Source organism: Tasmannia lanceolata, unplaced genomic scaffold (genome assembly GCF_043159265.1).
Source record: "Tasmannia lanceolata isolate RefF3 unplaced genomic scaffold, GAP_Taslan_0.1 ptg000012l, whole genome shotgun sequence".
Classification (NCBI taxonomy): Eukaryota; Viridiplantae; Streptophyta; class Magnoliopsida; order Canellales; family Winteraceae; genus Tasmannia; species Tasmannia lanceolata.
This window is the reverse complement of record NW_027518689.1, coordinates 34,637,018-34,659,588: the sequence shown is the minus strand read 5'-3', so window position 1 is coordinate 34,659,588 and position 22,571 is coordinate 34,637,018. Positions and strand designations below refer to the sequence as shown.

Genomic DNA, 22,571 nt, shown 5'->3' with positions numbered 1-22,571 from the left:
AAATCACGAAAACATTTTGGTATGAAATCATGGCCAAAATCCGAGTAAGATTCTTTAGCATTATTTTTTTTCCTTTTTTTTGTCGTTTATTTTTTAGAAATATCTCAAGGGAATCTCGTTATTCTTCTATTTTCTATGAGTGGAGTTGATTTTTGTCAAGGTTTCTTTTGAATTGTCAAAATTTCGACAAAAACTTTGCTTTTTATATCTGAAATGTTGTATGTTTCGCATATTTCAACCAAAACATTAACAAAATTCTGAATTTCCGGGTGAAATCTACTACTTTTCTGAGTCCAGGTGAATTTCATTTCGGTAGCAACCTGAATAAAAAAATTTCGGTCGAAACAAAATGTTTCGTCCGAAATTTAAAATCATGTCCATAACCATAAGAAATGAGTTCCCAAATAGGCAAATCTAAAAATGAATCATGGTATTGTGACATCTCCATCCTGAAAAGCTATCAGCTATCAAGCACTTTCCTTGTCTTGACAACTCTCCTTAAAAATGATTAAAAATGTCTTGAAGGAAAAAAATCTCATTTTTGGAGAGGTGTCCAAACCACCATTAACCGTTATGGTTTTTTTTTTTTTTTTTTTTGACGTCGCCTAGTCACAATAATAGCAAGTTCTAAAAAATATTGCCCATTTGTCGAGTATATGCTTGTGCCGAAATCACCCCTTAATCAATTAAATTCATGATTTTCTATGGTAATTTGTGATTTTTCGAGCAATTTCGTGCACCCTTTTACCTATTTTCCAAATTGTTGTAACCCATTACACGATAAGTTGAAGGAGCCTCTTGTTGGCCCAAATTGAATGGATCCATTATGAAAGACAGGCAATAAAAACATATGAAAGAGTTAGGAAGACAATCAGTCAAAAGGCCCCTCTAGAGCTCCACTAAACACACACACACACACACATCAAAACACTATTCTTCTCTTTTCTTCTCTAAATTTCTCCCCTTCTTACTTTTTTCACCGTGTTTTTCTACACAAATGACTACATGTTTATAGACAAAAACTAATCCTAAAATAGCTAACCATATTAAACACATAGTTGTAGTTCCCATGAGTTCACAAATGACTACATATTTATAGACAAAAACTTATCCTAAAATAGCTAACCATATTAAACACATAGTTGTAGTTCCCATGAGTTCTTTTATGCAACCCAAACAACTTCATAGAAGACTCTTCATAATCAAGACTAACATAAAGAACCCTAGAAAACAGACAAGGACTCTTCAATTTTTAAATACATCATAAGTACCCCAGAACACCACAACGACTCTTCACTTAACAAGGCCCATTGATTTATCAAATTCTAACTCCTCTTTGGTGGCACCCAAATAAGATTATTATAATTGAATCTTATTCATAAATGGGTCATTAAGTTCTTTGGAAGCTATTAACTATATAATTTTTAAAACTACTATAATCCTTATTTGCAAATAATCATATTTAACATTCAAGACCATTTGCATACAAGATTTCTGTAACTATCCAAAGAGACCCTTTGTCTTTCAGTAAAGATTAAGATTAGGATCTTGCCTTAACTGGTTGATTTAGGCAGGAATTTATTTATAAGTGTTGGATATGATTATATTTAGTAGCAAGGTTTAAAATATAAATTAGTCAAGATATCCTTGCTATGTTGGTTGCTACTCCTAGTGTGATTGTAATCTACCTGGAGACATTGGCTGCTTTCCATCTTTATCCCAAAGCAAGAGGGGTCTCGTGCTATTATGATCCTTAAGACACTCCCTCAACATAAATCAGTAGTGGTTAAAGCCAACATAAATCAGTAGTAATAATACCAAGAGCCCTATATTCTGCTTTAGAACTTGATCTAGAGAAAGTGGGTTGTTTCTGTGAGCCCAAGTGTTTAGGGCCAAAGTCTGTGAAACTAATAGTGGTGGATCGACAATAGTCAAAGAAAAGAGGAGAAATAAATTTGTGGGGAGAGCCCTAAAGCATGATTAGGCCTTCCTCCTATTAATGTGAAATATGGATTCAGTTAAAAATAATCACACTAATACAAATATGCGACATATATTATTCTATATTCCTACCCACGCCTATGCCGTTGAATGTGTGCTTATTGTTGTCCATAACATTCATATGTTCATCTTTCCAAAAATAACATACATATGTCCATAATGAAAAGCCTTAGAGAAATATACTTCTAGAAAGCACAAGTTATAACCAAAGGAAAAAACTTGGGATGTGAGGACTGAATTTGGTTTGTACTTCATATTTTTTGTGAAGAATATGGCAACAAGGAATCATACCTCAAGATCATGTTATAGTCACTCAATTCTAAAGCAAAAGCTCTGTAAACAAAGAAACTCTGCCAAAAGTTTGCAAGAAATAATTACTCGACTCAGTGTAAAAAAAAAACAAATACTATTGAGGGGAACTAAAACTATAGCTAGAGTAACAATAGGAAACTGCATTCATGTGCTATCATATAGAGAAATGCATCCTCCATTTATAATTTATTCCAAAGAAAGAAGATGCCATTAATTCTATAGTAAAGTAAAGAGTGAGAGGGCTACCCCCTGTTTGTGGTTTGAATTCCCTTAATGGTTCTTTCTCTTAGTTACCCTGTAGTTCTTTAAGTCTCCATTTTTCATCTTCTCTCTACCTGCACTGGTTTTGATGGTCCGACAGACGGGTTGAGACCATAAAGACTGACCTCACTGTACCCAGCTGCATCATTGGGTGGACGGCCAACCCTATCCAACACTCAAGCTTCCGCCGTTCCCTCAACTTCATTAGGCTATAATGTTGTTTAACCACAAATATCTAATTTAAATGTTATTTATTTAGTTTCTAAAATTGATTTTTCAAATTGTTTGTACTTTGTAGTTTATAAATCTTTCTTGTCTGTACAATCAATTTATAATATTTCCAAACAGAACTTCTCAACTGATCTGTGTGCATAATTATAGCATTCTTAAATGATCGATAAAGTAATATAAGAAACTTATTTACTCCACCTTTTCAGCGCCAAGAATGTCACCGATCAAGTAGTCAGATCCATACCATCCACCGAGCTGTGGTGCTCATTCAGATATATCTCTGAAAGTGCAGTGTGTAACGCCGCTCCAATGGGAAGGACATCCTCGTCAAGAAAAAAATGAGGGGAATGCGGGGAGTGCACCGAACCCACTTCCTCATTTCTAATTCCAATACTTAGCATCACGCCCGGAATCACTTGTTGATAGAATGCAAAGTCCTCACCTGCCATTACCTTCTTCCCGGGTTTCACATTACTGGGACCAAGCAGGAATCCACCAACCTTCTGGACATGCCGATGCAAGCTTTCATCATTCACGACAGCTGGATAAGATGGGTACGCATCATCTTTCATGTCAACAAAGGCTTTGCATCTGTGTACATTTGCCTGGCCTTCTATAACCTACAAACATGAATGCCATTGTAAACATACAAAAATCCATTTTTTAATAAGTGAAGGGAGTGTTCTGACTAGATAAAAAGGATATGTTGTTAACAAATTCTAAAAGTTAAAGGGTTTGGTCATTTCAGAACCAAGTGTACTATTATCTCTTTTCAGAAACCAACACCCGCTGTTGTACATAGTTGGTAGAAAAGGCCATAGATTGTGTGTGCCAGAGTTAACAAATTCCAAAAGTTCAAGGGTTTGGTCATTTCAGAACCAAGTGTACTATTATCTTTTTTCAGAAACCAACGCCCTCTGTTGTACTTAGTTGGTAGAAAAGGCCATAGATTGTGTGTACCAGAAACTGATAAGAAATACAAAGAAGCAAAATGGGAACTATGTCATAAAATATTGTTATATACCTCTTTCACCCTGCGCCGGAGTTGGTCTAGCCCCTCGGTGGTAAGACTTCTCAAAGTGCCGCCAAATTCAACCGAAGGAGGAATGACATTTAGTGCACTGCCACCTCGGATATAAGTAACAGAGACCACCTTCAATAGATAACTAAGCATCAGCAAAAGTCAAGTTGGGTAACTCTTGATCATTGTCGCTTATCAAAGAAAATGTATGAGAAATAGAATAGAAGTATATTCAAACATATAGGATTATGCTACTTATTAATATGCCATACTGTACTACCCTAGCCAACTTAAGTGAGAGAGAGAGAGAGAGAGAGGAGGCAAAAGTACGAGAATTACCCTCATCTTGGGGTCGATGTCTGTCCATTCACTCTTTTCTATTTTATCAAGTTATAGCCGTAGATAAATAAAACAATTCAGGTAGTTCATTATGTTTCATATGCATTCAGAAAGTTGACATAATGATGTCTGCATTCAAGATATGTAGATCAGTTCCGAAAATTCAGACTACTATAACAAAATTAACAATTGATTTAGTCATTTGCAGCAAGATATGTGAAGTAATTCTATTTTCTAAAGGATTTAGCTTCAACTAATTTAATTAAAAAGGGAGCAAGTAAAAGTGGGTGTTGTGCCAAACTGCCAATTGCTATTTTCATATAAATCGATTTAATATAAATACTTTGTCAAAGATATACTTGGCTATGGAGGGGATCGGCTTCTCTTGAGATAAGTTGTTGCAACGCCAAAATTGCAAATGATGCTGTAACTATTGGATCTATATTACAGTGAGGTTCTGCCGCATGACCACCTTGTCCTTCTATTTTTGCTTGAAAGAAACATACAGCAGCCAATGTGGGCCCCGGATGGGATGATATGGTTCCTGTTGGTGATTGAGGGTCAATGTGCATTGCAAAAATCGCTTCAGCATCACCAAGCGCTCCTTCCTTTAGCATGTGAAAAGCACCTGCACCTCCCTCCTCTGCTGGTTGGAAAAGAAGTCTGACAGATCCCTTCAACATAAAATAGCACAACTATGTTAGGGAACTCCAGTCATATTTAACACAAGTTTTTATTAGGTCCACTATATTGTCTGAAGAACTATTATGGTTCGAAATTCGATATGAGAATAAATTTGTTGCTTAATGTAGGCATCAGAACCATTTGAAATTTGTAGATCAAGCATATAAGATTAAAATTAGAAGACACAATCAACACCAGTTATTAGAAGAAAAAATGATAAATGGTAAATAGGTCATGAAACACTTTATTCCGTAAAAGTAAAAAAATTATTGGAACGCAGCTATCCAAAGAATTCTTTAATATTTTAGATCGTTAAAGCTGTAAAAAAGAAGGACAGAAGAGCGGGGGGGGGGGGGGGGGGGGGGGCTAGATGTACGTGGCCTTAGCCCTACTTTGCAGAGAGGCTGTTTCCGTGACTCGAACCCGTGACCGCCAGGTCACAATTGGTAACATACCCTTTAATGGTGAAGAATGAAGATTAATGCGATATAACAATATAGAAGAAGTTGTGTTTCCTATTTCAGTGTCGGTAGGAAAATTCATGCAGTGCATTTTTGAATTATTATTTGATATCTTTCATAAAACACATCGAAATATCTCTTGATTTTTTTTCTTCTGATGCTCAGAGTTGACAGTGCTTTCTTTTAGTTTTTATTTAAAGTACAGCTTTAACGATCTAATGGGACAGGAACTTGAGCAAGTCATTAAGGGCAATGGCTATAACAAATCAAAGATTGAAAGAACTGAACATGCATAATTGAAAGGAAATAATTAATATAAAATAATCAATAAAGGGTTAATGTTAGAAGGTGTTTATGTGCCTAAGGGAATAAAGGGTTACTGTTAGAAGGTGTATATGAGCCTAAGGGCACTTTGGTCCTTGTACTCTTCTCTATTATATAAATACATTAGTGAGTTGGAGCACACCCTAACTCACTCTTTTTCCTCTAGTCTCTTCTCCTCTTTCTTCCTTTCAACGGTTACAATAGAAGAAATCCAGATGTGAGTACTCTTTCAGAAGAGTCTTAAGATTTAAAAGCTTGAATACCAAAATATGGAAATTAATGAAGGCTCTGAATTAGACATAATTCGTGATACAAAGGAAAATGAGGTTCTGGAATTGTGAACATTACTCTCAAACACCGCATGGAACATCTACAATCATTAAGGCTTTCCCAGACTTCAAAGTTCAAACAAAATACATGCCAAAATCCAATAAATAAGAGTAAAATTCTCGAAGGCATAGAAGCCATTTATCTAGTTCCCGCTAACAAACAGACCAAACAGTGACATGCGCAAAGAAATCCAACAAAATGACAAACTGATGTCACTCTCTCTATTTATAACTTCCAAAAATCCAACAAAAAATTAAAAGGAAGAAAACTTGAAAACAGATGGTGGAAGCTGTGGTAAAACTAACTCAATACCACGAAGAAATCCAGATGTGAGTACTCTTTCAGAAGAGTCTTAAGATTTAAAAGCTTGAATACCAAAATATGGAAATTAATGAAGGCTCTGAATTAGACATAATTCGTGATACAAAGGAAAATGAGGATCTGGAATTGTGAACATTACTCTCAAACACAGCATGGAACATCTACAATCATTAAGGCTTTCCCAGACTTCAAAGTTCAAACAAAATACATGCCAAAATCCAATAAATAAGAGTAAAATTCTCGAAGGCATAGAAGCCATTTATCTAGTTCCCGCTAACAAACAGACCAAACAGTGACATGCGCAAAGAAATCCAACAAAATGACAAACTGATGTCACTCTCTCTATTTATAACTTCCAAAAATCCAACAAAAAATTAAAAGGAAGAAAACTTGAAAACAGATGGTGGAAGCTGTGGTAAAACTAACTCAATACCATGAAGTAAACATGGAAAAAAAATGAACAGATCGTCATATTAAACTGTCCTTTGCCTTTTGGCTGTGGTTTGATTTTTCTTTAGGTGGAGTTAATTTTGGCTTAACCTAGCTTCACAAGAGAGGCCAACCTCCTGAAAATCCACTCATGAAAGATTTATTTCCAATGAGACAGCAACCGATCTCCAGTGCACATACATATTCTTAACACAGTTACCAGAATACAAGGAAGAATGCGAAGAAGAGAAACAAAATCTTGATAAAACAAGCTCGTCACTACTGCCTTTAGCAATCAATCGACGACTCTACACAATAAAAACATCAATTGAAAAGGGTATAGAACAACTTTGGTCAGGCATATATCCTATATAAAATGAGATACAAAGGCAGAGAGAGGAAATTGTTTTCTTGATTCAATGTTCCTTACCTTAAGAATGTGTAAACGGAGTTTCAACCAAAAAAATACTGAAGAAAACACTTCAAAGAGAAGATCAGGAGAATTTCTGCTGATGTGAATTGAAGTTGCAGAGTCAACGAGCTAAGCAGGCTGAGTTAACTGAAATGGTAGAAGCACGAAGATTCTTGTAAAGGGCCATGATATGTTGAAGTAGATCCTTGGAAAAATATGCTAATTGAATTGGTGGTACTTGTGACCATGGTTTGAGACATTGAAGGCGTGGTTGGAGAAGTAGAATTCATGCACACAATCAACTAGCGCATGTTCAGCCACAATGGAATGCCTGAAAATTCCATATTGCCAGTTACGATAACTGGCAATCATGTGGCCTAGCTTCTTGCAATAGTGAAACATTATTTTTGATCTATTAGATGAAGAGTAAACTCGAGGCATTAAGACTAAGCACAGCAACAAGGACCGTCTCAAATGAGGTGGCGATAGATACACAATGAGATGATTTTCGAGACAAGCGTCTCTCCACCACTATAACAATAGCCATTCCCTAGTCAAAATCAAAAGCTAGAATTCTATATAGCATTGGTGATCCAGCACTTTCGAAGTCTCACCACAATCCCATTATTAACTTACAAAATCAAAGTATAATCTTGTAATTTCAAAACTCTACCAAACAACTTTTGCATCGATATCCATTGTTTTCTACTGATTGGACAATGATCAAAGCCTCAAATAAAAACCAAGCGTCAATGAATTTACCTGAACAAGATTTCTGTTAATATTAAAGTGCGCGCGCTTGCGTGTGTGGAACACCCTTTTGTTGTGGTTCAGAAGGCAATAGATGACTTCATATGTGGTTTTCCCACTTATTAAAGGGAGCACTTCACAATTGGTAGCATCTGAAATCAGTGATCTATCAACAAATCCATGTAAACTTTTCCCTTCAAAAGAGAATCCACACCGGAAAAAGTACAACCTTTCCTTTCAAAAGAGAATCCTTGCCGAAAAAAGTGCAAGCCTAGTAATTTGTAGCTGCAACCTGGAACAAGGAGAGAGAAGAGGAATCTCCCAATCCAAGTCCATCTCAGATTTAACAAAATTCCAACCCAAAAAATTCACATTCTTCTACTAAACAAATTATGATCCCACAGTCCCACAAACGTGAGGCCAAGCATTGAAATTTTGACATGAGAGTTTTCAGCAAAGCTCCCTAGAACTCTGCTCCAAAAGTATGGAAAAATCAGTATACTTTTGAAATGCATATCTATTATTGTTGGAAACTTGGAAGTATGTTGAATTTGCTTGTGCAAAAGTGATGACACAATATTTACCTTCCTCTTTTCTAGTGGTGGGAGTTGCCTTGTTTCCCACACTCCCTATTGCCTAATATAACTATGTCCAAAAAGGGAGCACTTTTAGGGTTTCGAAAAACCTATGACATAAGAGGCTCAAAAACCACCTATGACTAAGAGGAGGCTCAAGAGAAGAGGATTGGCACGGTGGAAGCATTCGGAAAGAAGGCGAAGATCACAGTCTTTAACCCGTTGAAGAAGAACACCATATCCCTTTGATGAAAACTCTTGAATCCACAAGGAAATAAGAGGAAAAATAAAATTGTGCTTATTATTTAATGAATAGGTGAATTTTACATACACCCAAACGTCTAATATTTATAGCATTTTCCTCCTCCTCCCTTAAACTCTTATCCTAATCAAACCAAAAGGCATCTACTCAAATTAAAAGACTAAACTACTACTACCTAATCCCAATTCATGTAGGATTCTAACTTAGGTAACTTAAGGAAGTTAAAACTAATAAGGAAACCTAAAAACTTGAAACCATCCTCCATCAAGGATGCTAAAGAATATGGGTCTTGTTCTCTTTAGGAAGAGAGTAAAAGAAGAAAAAGATATTTTATTTCTTGGTTTATCATCTTAAGGTGAGATTCAGGGGTTTCTCTCTTGGTGAATTCTCTTATAAAGAGAAGTGTACAGTCTTGGTTGCAGGAGAAGAGAAAGAGTTATGGTTTGTGGGTTATAGGTCAATCCTCTTGTAATCCTGTAATTGTGTTTTCTCAAAATGGAAGTTCGTGATCTCACCCGTGGACGTAGGCCTTTGTGCCAAACCAAATAAATCGTGTGTTCTTTGTGTGTTTTCATTATATGATTGTTTTATCTTGCCTTTGATCACAGGGTTTTTTATCGGATTTTTGTCCATCGACTTTCTACATCTAGGTTTGTATCACTTGTAGTATCTTGTTCACCATTTCAACAAGAGATTAACATCGAATATTTGAGACACGGTATAAGAAACAGAAAATGTAGGCATGCTAAACTTCATCTGAACCACTGTATCTTCTGAAGTAATCCACACAAAATTTTTATATGTACATACTTAAAAGACTTGAAATAAGCATTAACATTGCTAATAATTCAACACAAACCCTCTTCTTTCCTTCTTTTTTTTATTGATCAATATAGAAATAACTCCATATCAGAAAGAAATCGAATACGGACCTTGAGATTATCTCTTCGTTGGTGGAGCAACTTAGCAGCTCCAAGGAGCATCGTCACATGGGCGTCGTGGCCGCAACCATGCATTTTCCCATCAATCTTGCTCTTATGTTCCCATTCCACAAGTTCCTAAATTGCCAAACTCATTAAAACCAACACTGCTAAGAAAAACCACATATGACCCATCAAAAGAAAATATAAGAACAGCCAAAAATTTAAAAGAAAAAAACACGGTGTTCCATTCCACAAGTTTCTAAATTGCCAAACTCATTAAAACCACCACTACTAAGAAAAACCACATATGACCCATCAAAGAAAAATAACAGAACAGACAAAAGTTTTAAAGGAAAAAAAAAATAGGGTGTTCCCATTCCACAAGTTCCTAAATTGCCAAACTCATTAAAACCACCACTACTAAGAAACACATATGACCCATCAAAGAAAAATAACAGAACAGACAAAAATTTTAAAGGAAAAAAAAAAAAAAAAGGGTGTTCCCATTCCACAAGTTCCTAAATTGCGAACTCATTAAAACCACCACTATTAAGAAAAATCACATATGACCCATCAAAGAAAATAACAGAACAACCAAAAATTTTAAAGAAAAAATAGGGTGTTCCAATTCCACAAGTTCCTAAATTGCCAAACTCATTAAAACCAACACTACTAAGAAAAACCACATATAAACCATCAAATAAAATAACACAACAGCCAAAAATTTAAAGAAAAACAAAATGGAGATAAATGGGTATTTTACCTGCAAAGGGAGAGCATCCATATCAGCTCGGAGAGCAACAATTGGGCCAGAACCCGAACCGATTTGAGCGACCACACCGGTTTTGGCAAAGGGAAAGGAATATGAGATTCCAATTCTGTCAAGTTCTCTTCTGATAAGAGCACTGGTATTGTATTCTTCAAAGCATAGTTCTGGGTTTTCATGGATTTGTCTCCTTACAGAGACCAACCAATCTTTGTCTTTGTTAGCTAAGCTTAGAAGCTCTGAAGAGTAGCTCTTGTAATCGATAGAGAAAGAAGCAGTAAAGAGAGGGAAAAGGGAGAGAAATAGAATATATGGAGAATAAGCCATCATCTTCTTCATTCAGAGGAGAAATTATATGAGAGAGAGAGAGAGACCTGTGTTATACAAACCGTTCTCATGATCTCATCGGTTGACTAGAAATGTATTTTTTAAAGGAGTTAATTTACGAAAACAGTTTTCACATGAATCACATGATAAAATGGATGAGTGAACTGTTGACAACTTAACATGCGAAAATAACCTTTGGGAATTAATATTCACGAACTTTTGTTTGGAGGGATTTTTTGGTAGGGACCAAGACATTTTCCCGGGCCACAAAAGGCTCACTTTTCAACAGATTTTGTCTTATTTATGAGGTGGCTGTCTCTCATGCAGCAGCCAACTCGTGAAATGCTTTCTATGATGGTCCCTAGTAAATCCCTTGTTTGTCCTTATCCTTACTATTCTAAAAGCGTAAACGAAGGAAAATTCGTCAACCAACTTTCGTCAAAATTCCCTATGCATCCTGCCCTTTCTTTTTGTTGAACTTCCAGATAGGTCCCAATTTTTCAGCCCACTATCGGCATATCAGCCTCCTTATTTGCCCTTCCATATATGTCCAAAAAACTCACATGAGGCAAATTCGTCGATTGTTTGCCCTTCATATTCCCATTTGTATCCCTTAATGTTATACCCCTTAATCTCCTTTCATAAACTATACTGCACCACAGGAATTCTGCCAATTTCACAAGGGCATCTAAGTCATTTGATTCATAGGTATATCCGCCCTAATCGAAGAAGAAGAAACGACCAGAAGTCTTCATCTACCTCTCCTCCATTTTTTCCTAAAATACGCTCTCCCTCGACACTTGCTTCTTCCAAATGTACACTTGCTTCAATCAATCCTCCTTTTGGGCAAAAAAAAAATGCCGCGTGGACTTCTCTGCATAGTCTTCATTTACCTCTCCTCCATTTTTTCCTAAAATACGCTATCTCTCTCGACACTTGCTTCTTCCAAATGTACACTTGCTTCAATCGATCCTCCTTTTGAGCAAAAAAAATGCCGCGTGGGCTTTCTCTACATATGGGGCTTCATGCAGGACGTTTCCCCTCTGAGTGAATCTCCTTTCAAGCAAGAAACCCTGTTCAAGCAAGAAACCCTGGTATGTAATTCCTATTTATATTAAATCCTCCAAAACCATTCTCTTCTACCTGCACTTCTCATCTCCTTCATTTCTTCTGCAGATTTAGGTAAAGTCTGGTTTTATTTTTTTTATTTGCTTATTTTGAAAGCAGAAACTAAGGTTTTAAATTTCGGTAATTTGGGATTTTTATTGGCCGTTAGGTTGTTGTAATTTCTGGAAGAAATGCCCATTGGGTTGGATTGTTTTGGTAAACTTGTTTTTAATGGTTGCTTCTTACCGGCTTCCAAAGATTCTGGAGTTAGTTGGGCTTAGATACACTGGTTGGTTTGTCTTTCGGTACCTTCTCTTCAAGGTAACAGAAAAGTCTACCAATGCTTTAACTCTTTCAATCTAAAGAAAAAGAAAAGAAAAATCATTGATTGACTCCCAAGCATGCCAAAATTGAAACCCACCTGAACTAATTTTACTTAATCACAAACCATTTATTTCTACCATAGAACATCTGTTTTATCATTTGAGCCGGAAGAACTATCGACAGATATTGAATCATTGAAGAAATGACCAATTTTAGGGCATGCAAATGTAGTTATACTTGCTTTTAGTATGTATTTCATGTTGCCTCTCACAATTGTTTAACTTTTTAATTTTTTGAACATACTTTCTTAATAAAAATAATAAATATTGTTAATCCACTGAATAAATTTATTTCCTTTTATTTTCGTTGTAGTTACAAAAAGCTTTAGTTTAAATGATACATTTAAAATTTAAAATAATAATACATTGTTAATCCACTCAAAATATTGTTAATCCACATGTGTTTATAATTTCTGTAGTTCTGTTTCATTGTTCATTTGCTTTAAAAAAATTTGTGCTGATTGAATAATTAGTTACAATTTCTTGCTCTAAATTTTTTCATATATTTTTAAGGAAATTTTATTTGCACATAAACTCCTCACATAGATAATTTTCTATTCCAAAGAAATATCTTGCAAAGGAGATGTACTGGAGTTCACTCGAATCCCAACTACGACAGAAGAACTCTCCCTCAATTCAAATCCAACCCCACCCAAATGGCTACACCCATCTTCCAAAACCCGATCACCTTTTCGAGAATAAAGAAAAGGTGATTAAAACCATAGTGGATTGGATGAGATGAAAAAAAATTATGTGCCACAGTTAGCTTCATATAAGAAACTACCTTATTATGGTTATCCCCTTTTTCTTCTTTGTAGTGGTTCTACATTGTCTTTTTTTAAGGTGCGAGTATTAGTTCAATTCAGCTTTTGTGTGTTGGTTCATTTTCAGTCCAGCACTCATTGAAAATGTACATATGAATTGAGTATGTGTCTTCACGGCAATACATGTGTGTTGACATTGAAGAAATAGATGATGAAGAGTGGAAAAAGCCTCCAGCAGAAATAGTTGCACTTCTGCCAGATAACTAGATTGTATTAGTTTGTAGCTCATCCATTTCTTTTTGCAAATCATTAAAACTTCAACTCTTTCATATTATTTTTTGGCAATATTCACTCCTACAATTGATTTATCATTTTCAAATGATGGATTCCATGGTATTAAAGTTGAAATGAACTCAATGGCACATGAAGATTACGAATCTTTTTTGATGGAAAGTAACTTTTTGTCCCTAATTCTTATTATTTGTCTTTAAGTTCTTATTTGTACAAATCATTTATTATTTTCAACTAATTTATTTCAGGATATGCAAAATTAGGTGGAGGCAAAGGAGGATGACGAACTTACCAGTGTTTTTTGATATAATCAAACTTTTTCTCCGGAACAAACGATGACTTAAATTTGCATATTTTTAAAATTGAACTCTGTTTGTATGTAAATATGGTTGCTTTAAATACGGTCTATATGTAAATATGGTTGCTTTGAATATGGTTTATATGTAAATATGGTTGCTTTGAATATAATATCCTCAAAAAAATGGTTGCTTTGAATACAGTATAGGAACTGTGTTTACAAAATTACATGTGTCTTTACTATAATGATATGTGGCTGCATGACCCCTACTATGGGCCTATGGCTAAACAAGAACTGAACTTCGTTGAATGGATCCCCAACAATGTGAAGTCAAGTGTATGCGACATCCAAATTCTTCAGACTAAAGAACCCCTTCCATCTTCTAATTCCTTGTTGTCTTCTTCTTCCATCCTTTTGCTTCCAGATGGCATCCAGAGCTCAAGAGCATGAACCTACAGGTGGAGAGAGTAGTTTTTCTTTTCTTTTTTTGGGAAAGCTACAGGTGGAGAGAGTATTTGCAAGACGATCTTATGGTTGGAATCACCGTAGGCACTTGTTCCGTAGGTAGTATTTGCAGGACGATCTTATGGTTGGAATCACCGTAGGCGCCTGTTCCGTAGGTATCTCTCTCTCTCTCTCTCTCTCTCTCTCTCTCTCTCTGTATTTATTCTTCACCGTCTTCTTTGATCAATTTTTGTCTTTGTTGATGGATATTCAAGAGAATTTCTGCATGGAGATAGATGATTATTTCATTTGTGAACTATAATTCCTGGAAATGCTAAGAGATTTTTGCTTTCATTTGAGTATATTGCACTTTTATTCCTTTCAGTGTATTTGGTTTCCCTTATATGCTACACTTTTCTTTTCTTGATTGAATTATATCGTTTTTAATACACAGATTCTGGTTTCATTCCTATCTTTATTTATTCTATATTTGAGTCATTGAGTCAAGTCGCAGTTGGTCCGGTGGCATTGGTGTCTCTCTTAGTCATTGTCTATTCTTCATATGAACTATACACAGAGCTTGCAATATTGCTAGGCTGCTAGCGCAGATGGTCAGCGTTTTTTTAATGTATAATGGGTCTGTTGAGGTATGAAGCCAATTTTTTTATTTTCTTGTATTTTAATTGCTATAGGTGATCAACAATTTTGTAGATTAATTCTGAGAATGTGAGACCAAAAAGTTGATGATTTATGCACTACTACGCAATAATTTGTCTATAAAAGGACTTGTTTATATTCTGCTTTAATTTTTTACAATAGCCAAAGTTAGTGGAAGCACTTTAAGCATTTCTCATAGCTCCTTAATTTTGCATGAGTATAACTAGACTATTTTATTTTTTTTAAATACTGGGTACTTGTTTATTGAACGAAATAGAACCTGAATCCTAAGCACCCTATATAATTAGACTATTCTAGAAAAAAATAAAATAAAAAAGGTGAATTAGTGACTTAAGAACTCTGACATGTATGCTAATGAAGTGTTGATTTTGTACTGCTAATTAATTGATGATTATTGACAAAGTGAAATCTAGAGCAGTGATTTTAGGATATCGCCATCTGATTGATGACGTCGATAGGCCTAATGACAATACACGTGAGTGACCAATTTCATGTTCAGGTTGGTCTCATTGCTGCAACCAATCAAATGGGCGGAGAACGAACCACATCTCCCTTTACTATGATAAATGTTGATGAGAAATTGACAATGATAAAAGGAGAGAATTCCCTTAGCTCTGTTACCAATTTGTTGTTGTGTTAGGGGAAATGATATAGATTGTTGTCTCTCCTAAACCAATTTGTTGTTTTGTTGGGGGAGATGATATAGATTGTTGTCTCTCCTAAAAGCCAATGTAGGACATTCATAAGATATGATGATAGAAAAGTTGGATTTCAGTCAGTGGCGGAGCCAGGATTTATACATAAGGGGGGCAGGTTATACATAAGGGGGGCTGCTTATACATAAGGCTGGGCCCATTTGAGTTGGGCCTATTAAGGAGTTTGGCCCAACTCAACAGGGGCAGCTGCCCACCTTATGCTACATGTAGCTCCACCCCTGATTTCAGTGATGGTTTGATTTATGCATGTGAGAAGCAAAACATTGGTAAATACTTGTGTTTTATCTCTTCACAATGTCTCTTTGAAATTTTGAGCAGTTTTGGTCGTTGCCGGCATTTGACGTTTCTTGCTTAAAATCATTGTCAATTTCTCCTCTATGTAAAATGTAAGATCAAATCAAATAAGGGTAGTTGATATGGTGGAAAAATGCCCTAACATATCTTTTTGGTGAGTAACACACCAACATACCAATTTTTATGGTTGGAATTAAATAACTTTCATTTTTTTTGACATTTAATAAGTGATCTATTAGGACCTACTTTGCATCAATGTATGATCTAGATGGGTGCTATGTAGAAACTTCTACACTGAAATTTTAGTTTTGGGGATTTTGTTTATAAATCTATGATTCACACAGTTTTTTCCAATGTGTACTTTTTATCGTTCATTAGTGAAAGAAAATTACATCTTGTTTTGTAAGTGATGTGGCTTCTTGCATAATGATATGTTTAGGTGTGATTTCAGCATAGGCTACCATGCATGACAGTGCTTAGGACACATGAGTGGCCAATAGAGCACATTTATTCCAGACATAACCATGCTTGGATTAATTTATTTTGGATTTGCAGTAATGAATTTCTTATATTTCTAGATCACCCAAGGCTATTTAACAAATCTGCTCACTTCCCCCAGGCCCCAGTAAACAACAGTTGTTGCATAACAACCCATATTCTGCTCTTGTTGTGGATGATTCTGAAGATGATAGTTATGAATTGCTTATCATTAATTGATGATTTAAAAAGGTTATCAAGAGTTTTTTTTTCCTTAGAGATTTATAAAGATTATCAATGGAAGTTTTTTATTCTTATGATTAACTTCATATAAATGGTTTTATTTGTGAGGAAAGTGTTCCTGCGCAGCTGCGTAGGGAGCTCCCTGCGCTTAAGTGGCTTATAAAGCCACCGATTGGTCGCTTTTTGTGGACCCCGCAAAGGTGGACCCGCCATACGAACCAATCGTTTGTTCTTTTAAAGCCATTCCATCAACTGATTAGGTTTAGATTTTCTAATTAGATTTTTTATTCAGCTGTATGTCTTTTGAATAAATATCAATGCAAGATCCATCCATTTTTTTGACACTTGGATCATCTATCTTTTGTTAATATTGGGTGGTAAATAGCAGTATAGCAGTCGATGTATGAGTAAATGCTCCCTAGAATAGGTTATATCGTATGGAAATTGTTTTTCCCTGTCTCCCTCTCTCTATGTGTGGGTTTTTTTTTTTTATGTACATCATAAACTCTTGGGCATGAACCACGAGGCACTACTCCTATCGATTTTTAAATTTTAATTTCTCAACTGAGCTATGAATTTTATACTATTTTACTTCATTTGTCCCGAATTGAAATGCTTCTCTCTTTCTCGCTCATATGTCTCTAAAAGCTGGTGTCGGTCGGTTGACTTGAATTGGCTGATTCTTGATTCAACTTTGTAACTTATCTATCATTTAGTTACATGGTTTGTTTTTTTTTTGTGGCAGAGGAACAATTTTGGTAGAATTCTTTTCAATCTTTTCCTTTACCGCACTTGATAGTGAAGGTGGAGTTCTCTCTGCTTAATAATAAAACAATGGGGCGAAAAGTGAGGAAAAACTTCAAAAAAAGTTATTTTTTCACAGGGAAAACTTTACAATAATTTTCTATTTTTTTCATTGTTTCGCTATATATGGAAAAATAACTTCAATTGGCGTGGTTCAATTTGTATTCTGAGAAACCCTTGATATCCCTTCAAATAAGCCATAACCAATTAACCATATCATTTCCCTCTAAATCATTGAAAGGAAAAAAAATTTACACAAAATCCGGCAAATAGAATTGAGAAGAGAGTTCTTATACGTTTTATGAGTACTGACTTTACCTTATCTAAATGGGAAACAAAATTTCGAACCCTTTGTTTTGGTATGTCTTTATTTGTCTTGGAGACTGCATTTTCTAACGGATTATCTACTAATACACACACAGGCATGCTCAGATAGTAGTTGAATGTGACGAGGTGTGCAACTGCTTGAATGTTTAAAACAGTTCCTTGTATGAACTCCATGCAATAGAAGTTTCTTTTAGATTGCAATTACAATCACATTGACTACTGAACTTTGGTTACACAAACATCTTTGTTTATGTGCAAATTGTTCAATTATTATTGGATTAGCTAACAAACATCCACATAGTGGTCTGTTTGAAATTTTTATGTTGTTGCTATAATTTTAATATATTTTCTGCTATGAAAAAATAAAATAATGTTACATAAATATGCTATTGCTCTATTCCCTATGCCAATTTTCCTGTTCATTTGATTCATTTCCTTCTCACGGAAAAAACCCACCATTCTCTGTTTTCTTATTTCTTTCAAATATTTTAATAGTAAATTTATGATTTAGATTTGTTCACTTTACTAATTTATTTGTCGAAATATTGACTTTTCTATTTTATTGTAGGTGTTCTTCTTTTTTAAATTGACTTGATGCGACTTGACGGAGATAGGTGTCTGCTTTTTTTCCTGGTAATATATGCTCTTAATGGATTTTATTAGCAGTTCTGATCAATATTTGTTCGGTTTAAATTAAATGTATAATTCATTTTTCTTAACCGGATAATTAGGTTTAGTGTAGGCTTGACTGATCATGTTGATTATCAAAGGACACACTTGCCTCTCTGAAATCGGTCTACTGACATTTATATTCCTTTAGAATGTCATGAATAATAATACCAACATCTTATTTTAATCATTCAAGTAAAATTTTGATCTATTATAATTTTGCCTCTAAATATTAAGATAAAGTGTATTTTTTAGATTTCTTTATCTAAACCAAGAGAATGTGTTTTAAACAACCAAGCATGATCTTATGTTTGTTTCCTTTTTGTTAATTAAAGAGAGTACTCTATTTAGATTGTTTAGATTTTCTTCTTGGTTATTATTGTGGTGTCAACAACAACAATAGATCAAAAAGAAGATATCATCAGACTTGGTTATTATTTTCGTATCATCAGAACCTTCTTGGTTATTGGAAACTCAATCCAGGAGATGAAACTTACTGTCACAGAGAGTGTCGAAGTGATTTACAGCTATGTTTATACAGAAATCTTTCTTCTATTGGAACACTGGAGGAGGGATGGACGAGATGGAATTTTTGGAGGCTAAATGCAACATAAATGATCTGGTCTCAGAATGTCAACGATATCAGGATGCAACTTCAACAGCATTCAGCCTCAGTCTTTATGTGAATGGCTTTCTTCTATTTTGGTGCTTTAGTGGTTGGGTCGGATTGCATTGCTGTGGTTTGGATTTCTCTTTGCTATTAATTTTCTTTGGTGAGTTGTTGCTTTATGGATCTTCGGATGAATATCAGTTTTGATCATGGGATGATTAGTAAGGCCCTGTTTGTTTTGAAGACAGCAACCAACATTTTGCAGGATAGCTGCCGATTGCAAGGTGAGAATACCTTGGTCTTGAAATTACTTTTTTTCCTCCAGAAATGCACATATCTCTGTTGAGCTCTCCTCCCATTGATTTTTTTTTTAGTGATTTAATAACTTGCTTATTTTGTCAGTTGGAGTGTACAATGGCAATGAGGTCCCTTCAATCCTTCCCATGTGATGTACAGCTGTCTCTTTGCAGTCATAGATAAAGCGGGTGGAGGAACTTACTTGGATTCTGCAGTTGGAGACACGAAGGGTAATGACTTCAATTTTTTGTTTGTAAATATTAAGGGTTTGTGGTTGTAAATATTAAGAGCGATGCTATAAACCATTTCATATACTTTATCTTCTTCGTCTAATTTTTGGAAAAATGTCCAGTTTTTAAATATAACATTTCAGAGTAGTATGATGATATTGTCCATCATTCAGAGTATTTGTAATTGGAAACAAAATATCTTTTTGCACTTGACAAACCGGCAATTTTGTTTACAGGTGGATATTGGAGGCCTCCCTAGCATTTTCACCTATTTGACATTGGAAAAGGAGGACTCAGATTGTAATGGAGAAGGTTGTACAAGCTGTTGAGAATGTGATAAAAGAGTGGTGGGATCAGACATCAGGAAGTGGAACAGAGGAAGCGACTTCGCTTCCCACATTGAATTACTGAAAAGTAGTCCCCACGAAATCTGTGGTCAAAACAACAAGGGCTGCATGGCTATTTCCATACTCAAACCACATCAAATGAAGAGTAGTACTGAATATTGTCATTGGTCTCATCAACCCTTATCTCTGGCAGTTGATGTTGTTTGTTGTATGTTGCTAGCTTAAAGTAAAGTTGTGGACTCAACCTTGCTGATTATGTGACTCAAGACGATTGATCTGCTAGAACTGTAGGTTTAGTGATCCATATTTTGTCTATTTTGAGTTTTGGATCTCCCTCTCTCATGGGTTCCAAGTTAGCTTCAAGGAAATAGACTTATTGGGAAGATCCACCATGTTGCTTGTCTAATCTTAGCTGAATTTCCATTTCCCCTTTCCAAACTTTCCTAATGACATTGGTCTTAAATGTGTTATTTTCACTTCGTAATCTCCTCCTACGTAATTTTGTAAGTTGTTTCCTACCTAACATAATGATTGTAATTTAGCAACATCTTATGAATGTATCTATCTATCATAATGATTGTAATGTAGCAATATCTTATGAATGTATCTATCTATCATAATGATTGTAATGCTTGAACTCAGTTGTTTTTTAACCATGATATTGCATCCTCAACATTTCTATACAGAGAGAAATATGGTAAGAAGCACATTGCAATGAAGAGGTACATTGTGGGTCCAATGAAATCAGAAGAATAATATACTTGTGGTGAAGTTATATGGGCTTTTGCCGGCCCTCTTGGAGTTTGTGATGCCTCGGAGGCCGAGGTGAGGGCGGTTTATCATGGCATAAAAAGGCTTGAGAGAGATAGCATGGATATCACTATTGTGGAGGGAGATTCTTTGAATGTGATTAAATGGTTGAAGGGGTTGGTGTCGCCTCCTTGGAGATTTTCTTCTATTTTTGATGAAATAGATGATTTAATTGCGGGCTCATTTATTGTTTTCAATCATGTTCGGCGATCTGCTAATGGGGAGGCGGACTCCTTGGCTAGAAGTGGGGTTAGGAGGTTGGAGTTGGAGTGGTTTGACTTCCTTCCTCCCTGAGATTTGTCTCTCTTGTTATTGTTGTTTTATTTTCTTGTAATTTTGGTTGAGGCCCACCTCGGTCCCCTTCCTTTTTAATGAATTCATCTTGCCATTTCAAAAAAAAAGAATAATATACTTGTACTCTCATGTTTTTTTAAAATGGTATTATACTTAAGGTCTTGGGTCACACGTGCAACGCACGTGCACTTCTCCTAGTTTGTTGTAAAAGGGGGAGGAAGTACCTTTCCCGTATGACAAAAATGATAACGGGCCGAACTCACCTTGTTTTACAGTTTTTATAAGAGTTAGGGGTAGGGAGGTGGGTGTGGACTGGTTTGCATATAAAATTTCAGGCTTTATTAGTTGAAATTGAACTACCAAAGTTTTAGGATAATGTTTATTACTTCTAGTCTAAGTTTGTTAGGAACTTTGGCAACCATGATTTTTTTTTCACGGAATATAAAAGCTTATCAAGGGTCGAGAAAGACGAAGGGAGAGTAGGCAGAAAAAATGGAAAAAGAAAAAAGCGACCTCTCAATTTTCTTCGTCTCCCACCTTCCTTGCTCCCTTCCCATCAGGCCACCATTTGATGAACCAATATTCCGTGGAAAAAACTTTCTCAGCTGCCAAACATAGCCTTGACAGCCTCTTGGCATTTTATTTGATAAAATCATATTACAAATTTTCTAATAAATCATACAATCATTTCGGCAATTGTATTCAAGGTTTTAAATTTCGGTTTCGGCCGAAATTCAGTAAAGGAGCATTAAATGTCTTTTTTTGGGCCAAAATTTCAGCTGAAATTCATTAAATCAATAAAAAATAATTTCGGACGAAATTTGGTAAGTTTCAGTACGTTTAGGTGTCGGTCTCGACCCCGAAATTTCGGTACGTTTCAGTCGAAATTTAAAACCATGATTGTATTAGTATAAAAAAAAACCCTAGGAGGCATGTCTATTACGAATTACTAAATTTCTAAGAGCCTGTATTCCTACTACTTGATCGATAGATTAGTAACTTAAAACTTGGGCTTGTGACCCAAGTTAACACTCGAGATTTTACACAGTTAATGGGCCTGCATGAACTGGCAGGGGCAACCGCCCTTGATATTTGATCCAAGGAGACTTTTATCAACTTGGTCCTTGGATCAAATATCAAGGGTGACTGAAGGGCGGTTGCCCTAACACTTGCACGCACGCCCAATCCCATAAAATTTGTTTCATGCCATACGGGAGTTGGCAAATGCATTACCGGGCACCTCTTTATGGAATAAATTTGAGGGAAATGATATATTCTTCCCTTTTACTCGGCCACCCGCTTGGAGTGCGAAAGGGTAGTCACAAATACACAAGAGGGGGGCGGCTCGGGGAAGAAAATGGGGCAAATATATCACTTCCCTAAACTTACTAAAGAGCCAAACAAAACTCACTGAAACCAGCAATCACTTTCCACGAAAGCTTAATGATTGTTCTTTAATGGATACCTCTAAAATTATCTACATGCAATCTTACGTGCAAATAGAGTTTTAAAGTTAAATAAGAATATTGCAAACAACCGTTACTTGCAAATAATTACTCATTTTGGGGGCGTCCAAAGAGGGTCGATTGCCATGTTTGATCCTTTCAGATTAGTGGGCAGAACAAAACACACAGGAAGAGAAAAAACCTAAGGTTCTGTTTGGTAAATTTCCTAGAAAGGTTAAGTGAAGTGGAAGTGAAGTAAAACCATGGAAAGTGAACTTTTCATAGGAGTGTTCGGTTGTTAGAAGAAGTAAGCA

The 22,571-nt window shown here is 35.6% G+C and overlaps 1 protein-coding gene and 1 long non-coding RNA gene across 8 annotated transcripts; one reads left to right on the top strand and one right to left on the bottom strand.

The window, feature by feature from the left end:
• Positions 1–2,808: 2,808 nt before the first annotated feature.
• On the bottom strand, positions 2,809–10,854 carry ILL3 (IAA-leucine-resistant (ILR1)-like 3). Its single transcript, XM_077392202.1, has 5 exons — positions 10,400–10,854; positions 9,646–9,771; positions 4,525–4,839; positions 3,830–3,958; positions 2,809–3,425 (listed from the first exon to the last, which is right to left on the bottom strand). Exons 1-5 carry the CDS (start codon positions 10,739–10,741, stop codon positions 3,030–3,032), a joined length of 1,308 nt encoding a protein of 435 aa, XP_077248317.1. The 5' UTR covers positions 10,742–10,854; the 3' UTR covers positions 2,809–3,029.
• A 639-nt stretch (positions 10,855–11,493) lies between these two features.
• On the top strand, positions 11,494–20,389 carry LOC143887245 (uncharacterized). Of its 7 annotated transcripts, none has more exons than XR_013254104.1 (7): positions 11,494–11,823; positions 12,006–12,157; positions 13,523–14,192; positions 18,124–18,188; positions 18,766–19,118; positions 19,237–19,361; positions 19,598–20,389. It is a non-coding gene; the product is annotated as an uncharacterized LOC143887245 (long non-coding RNA). The 7 variants fall into 7 exon arrangements; XR_013254103.1 differs by having other exon boundaries at positions 11,821–11,911; XR_013254107.1 differs by lacking the exon at positions 12,006–12,157 and having other exon boundaries at positions 18,677–19,118.
• The last annotated feature ends 2,182 nt before the right edge of the window (positions 20,390–22,571 follow it).

Bases quoted from the DNA above. Each gene is read 5' to 3' on its own strand.
- ILL3 (XM_077392202.1), bottom strand. From the start codon at position 10,741: ATGAAGAAGATGATGGCTTATTCTCCATATATTCTATTTCTCTCCCTT. The intron at 3,959-4,524 runs GTATATCTTTGA...TATCTATTGAAG, and splicing joins CCGATCCCCTCCATAGCCAA to GTGGTCTCTGTTACTTATAT. The intron at 3,426-3,829 runs GTATATAACAAT...TCATGTTTGTAG, and splicing joins TCCGGCGCAGGGTGAAAGAG to GTTATAGAAGGCCAGGCAAA.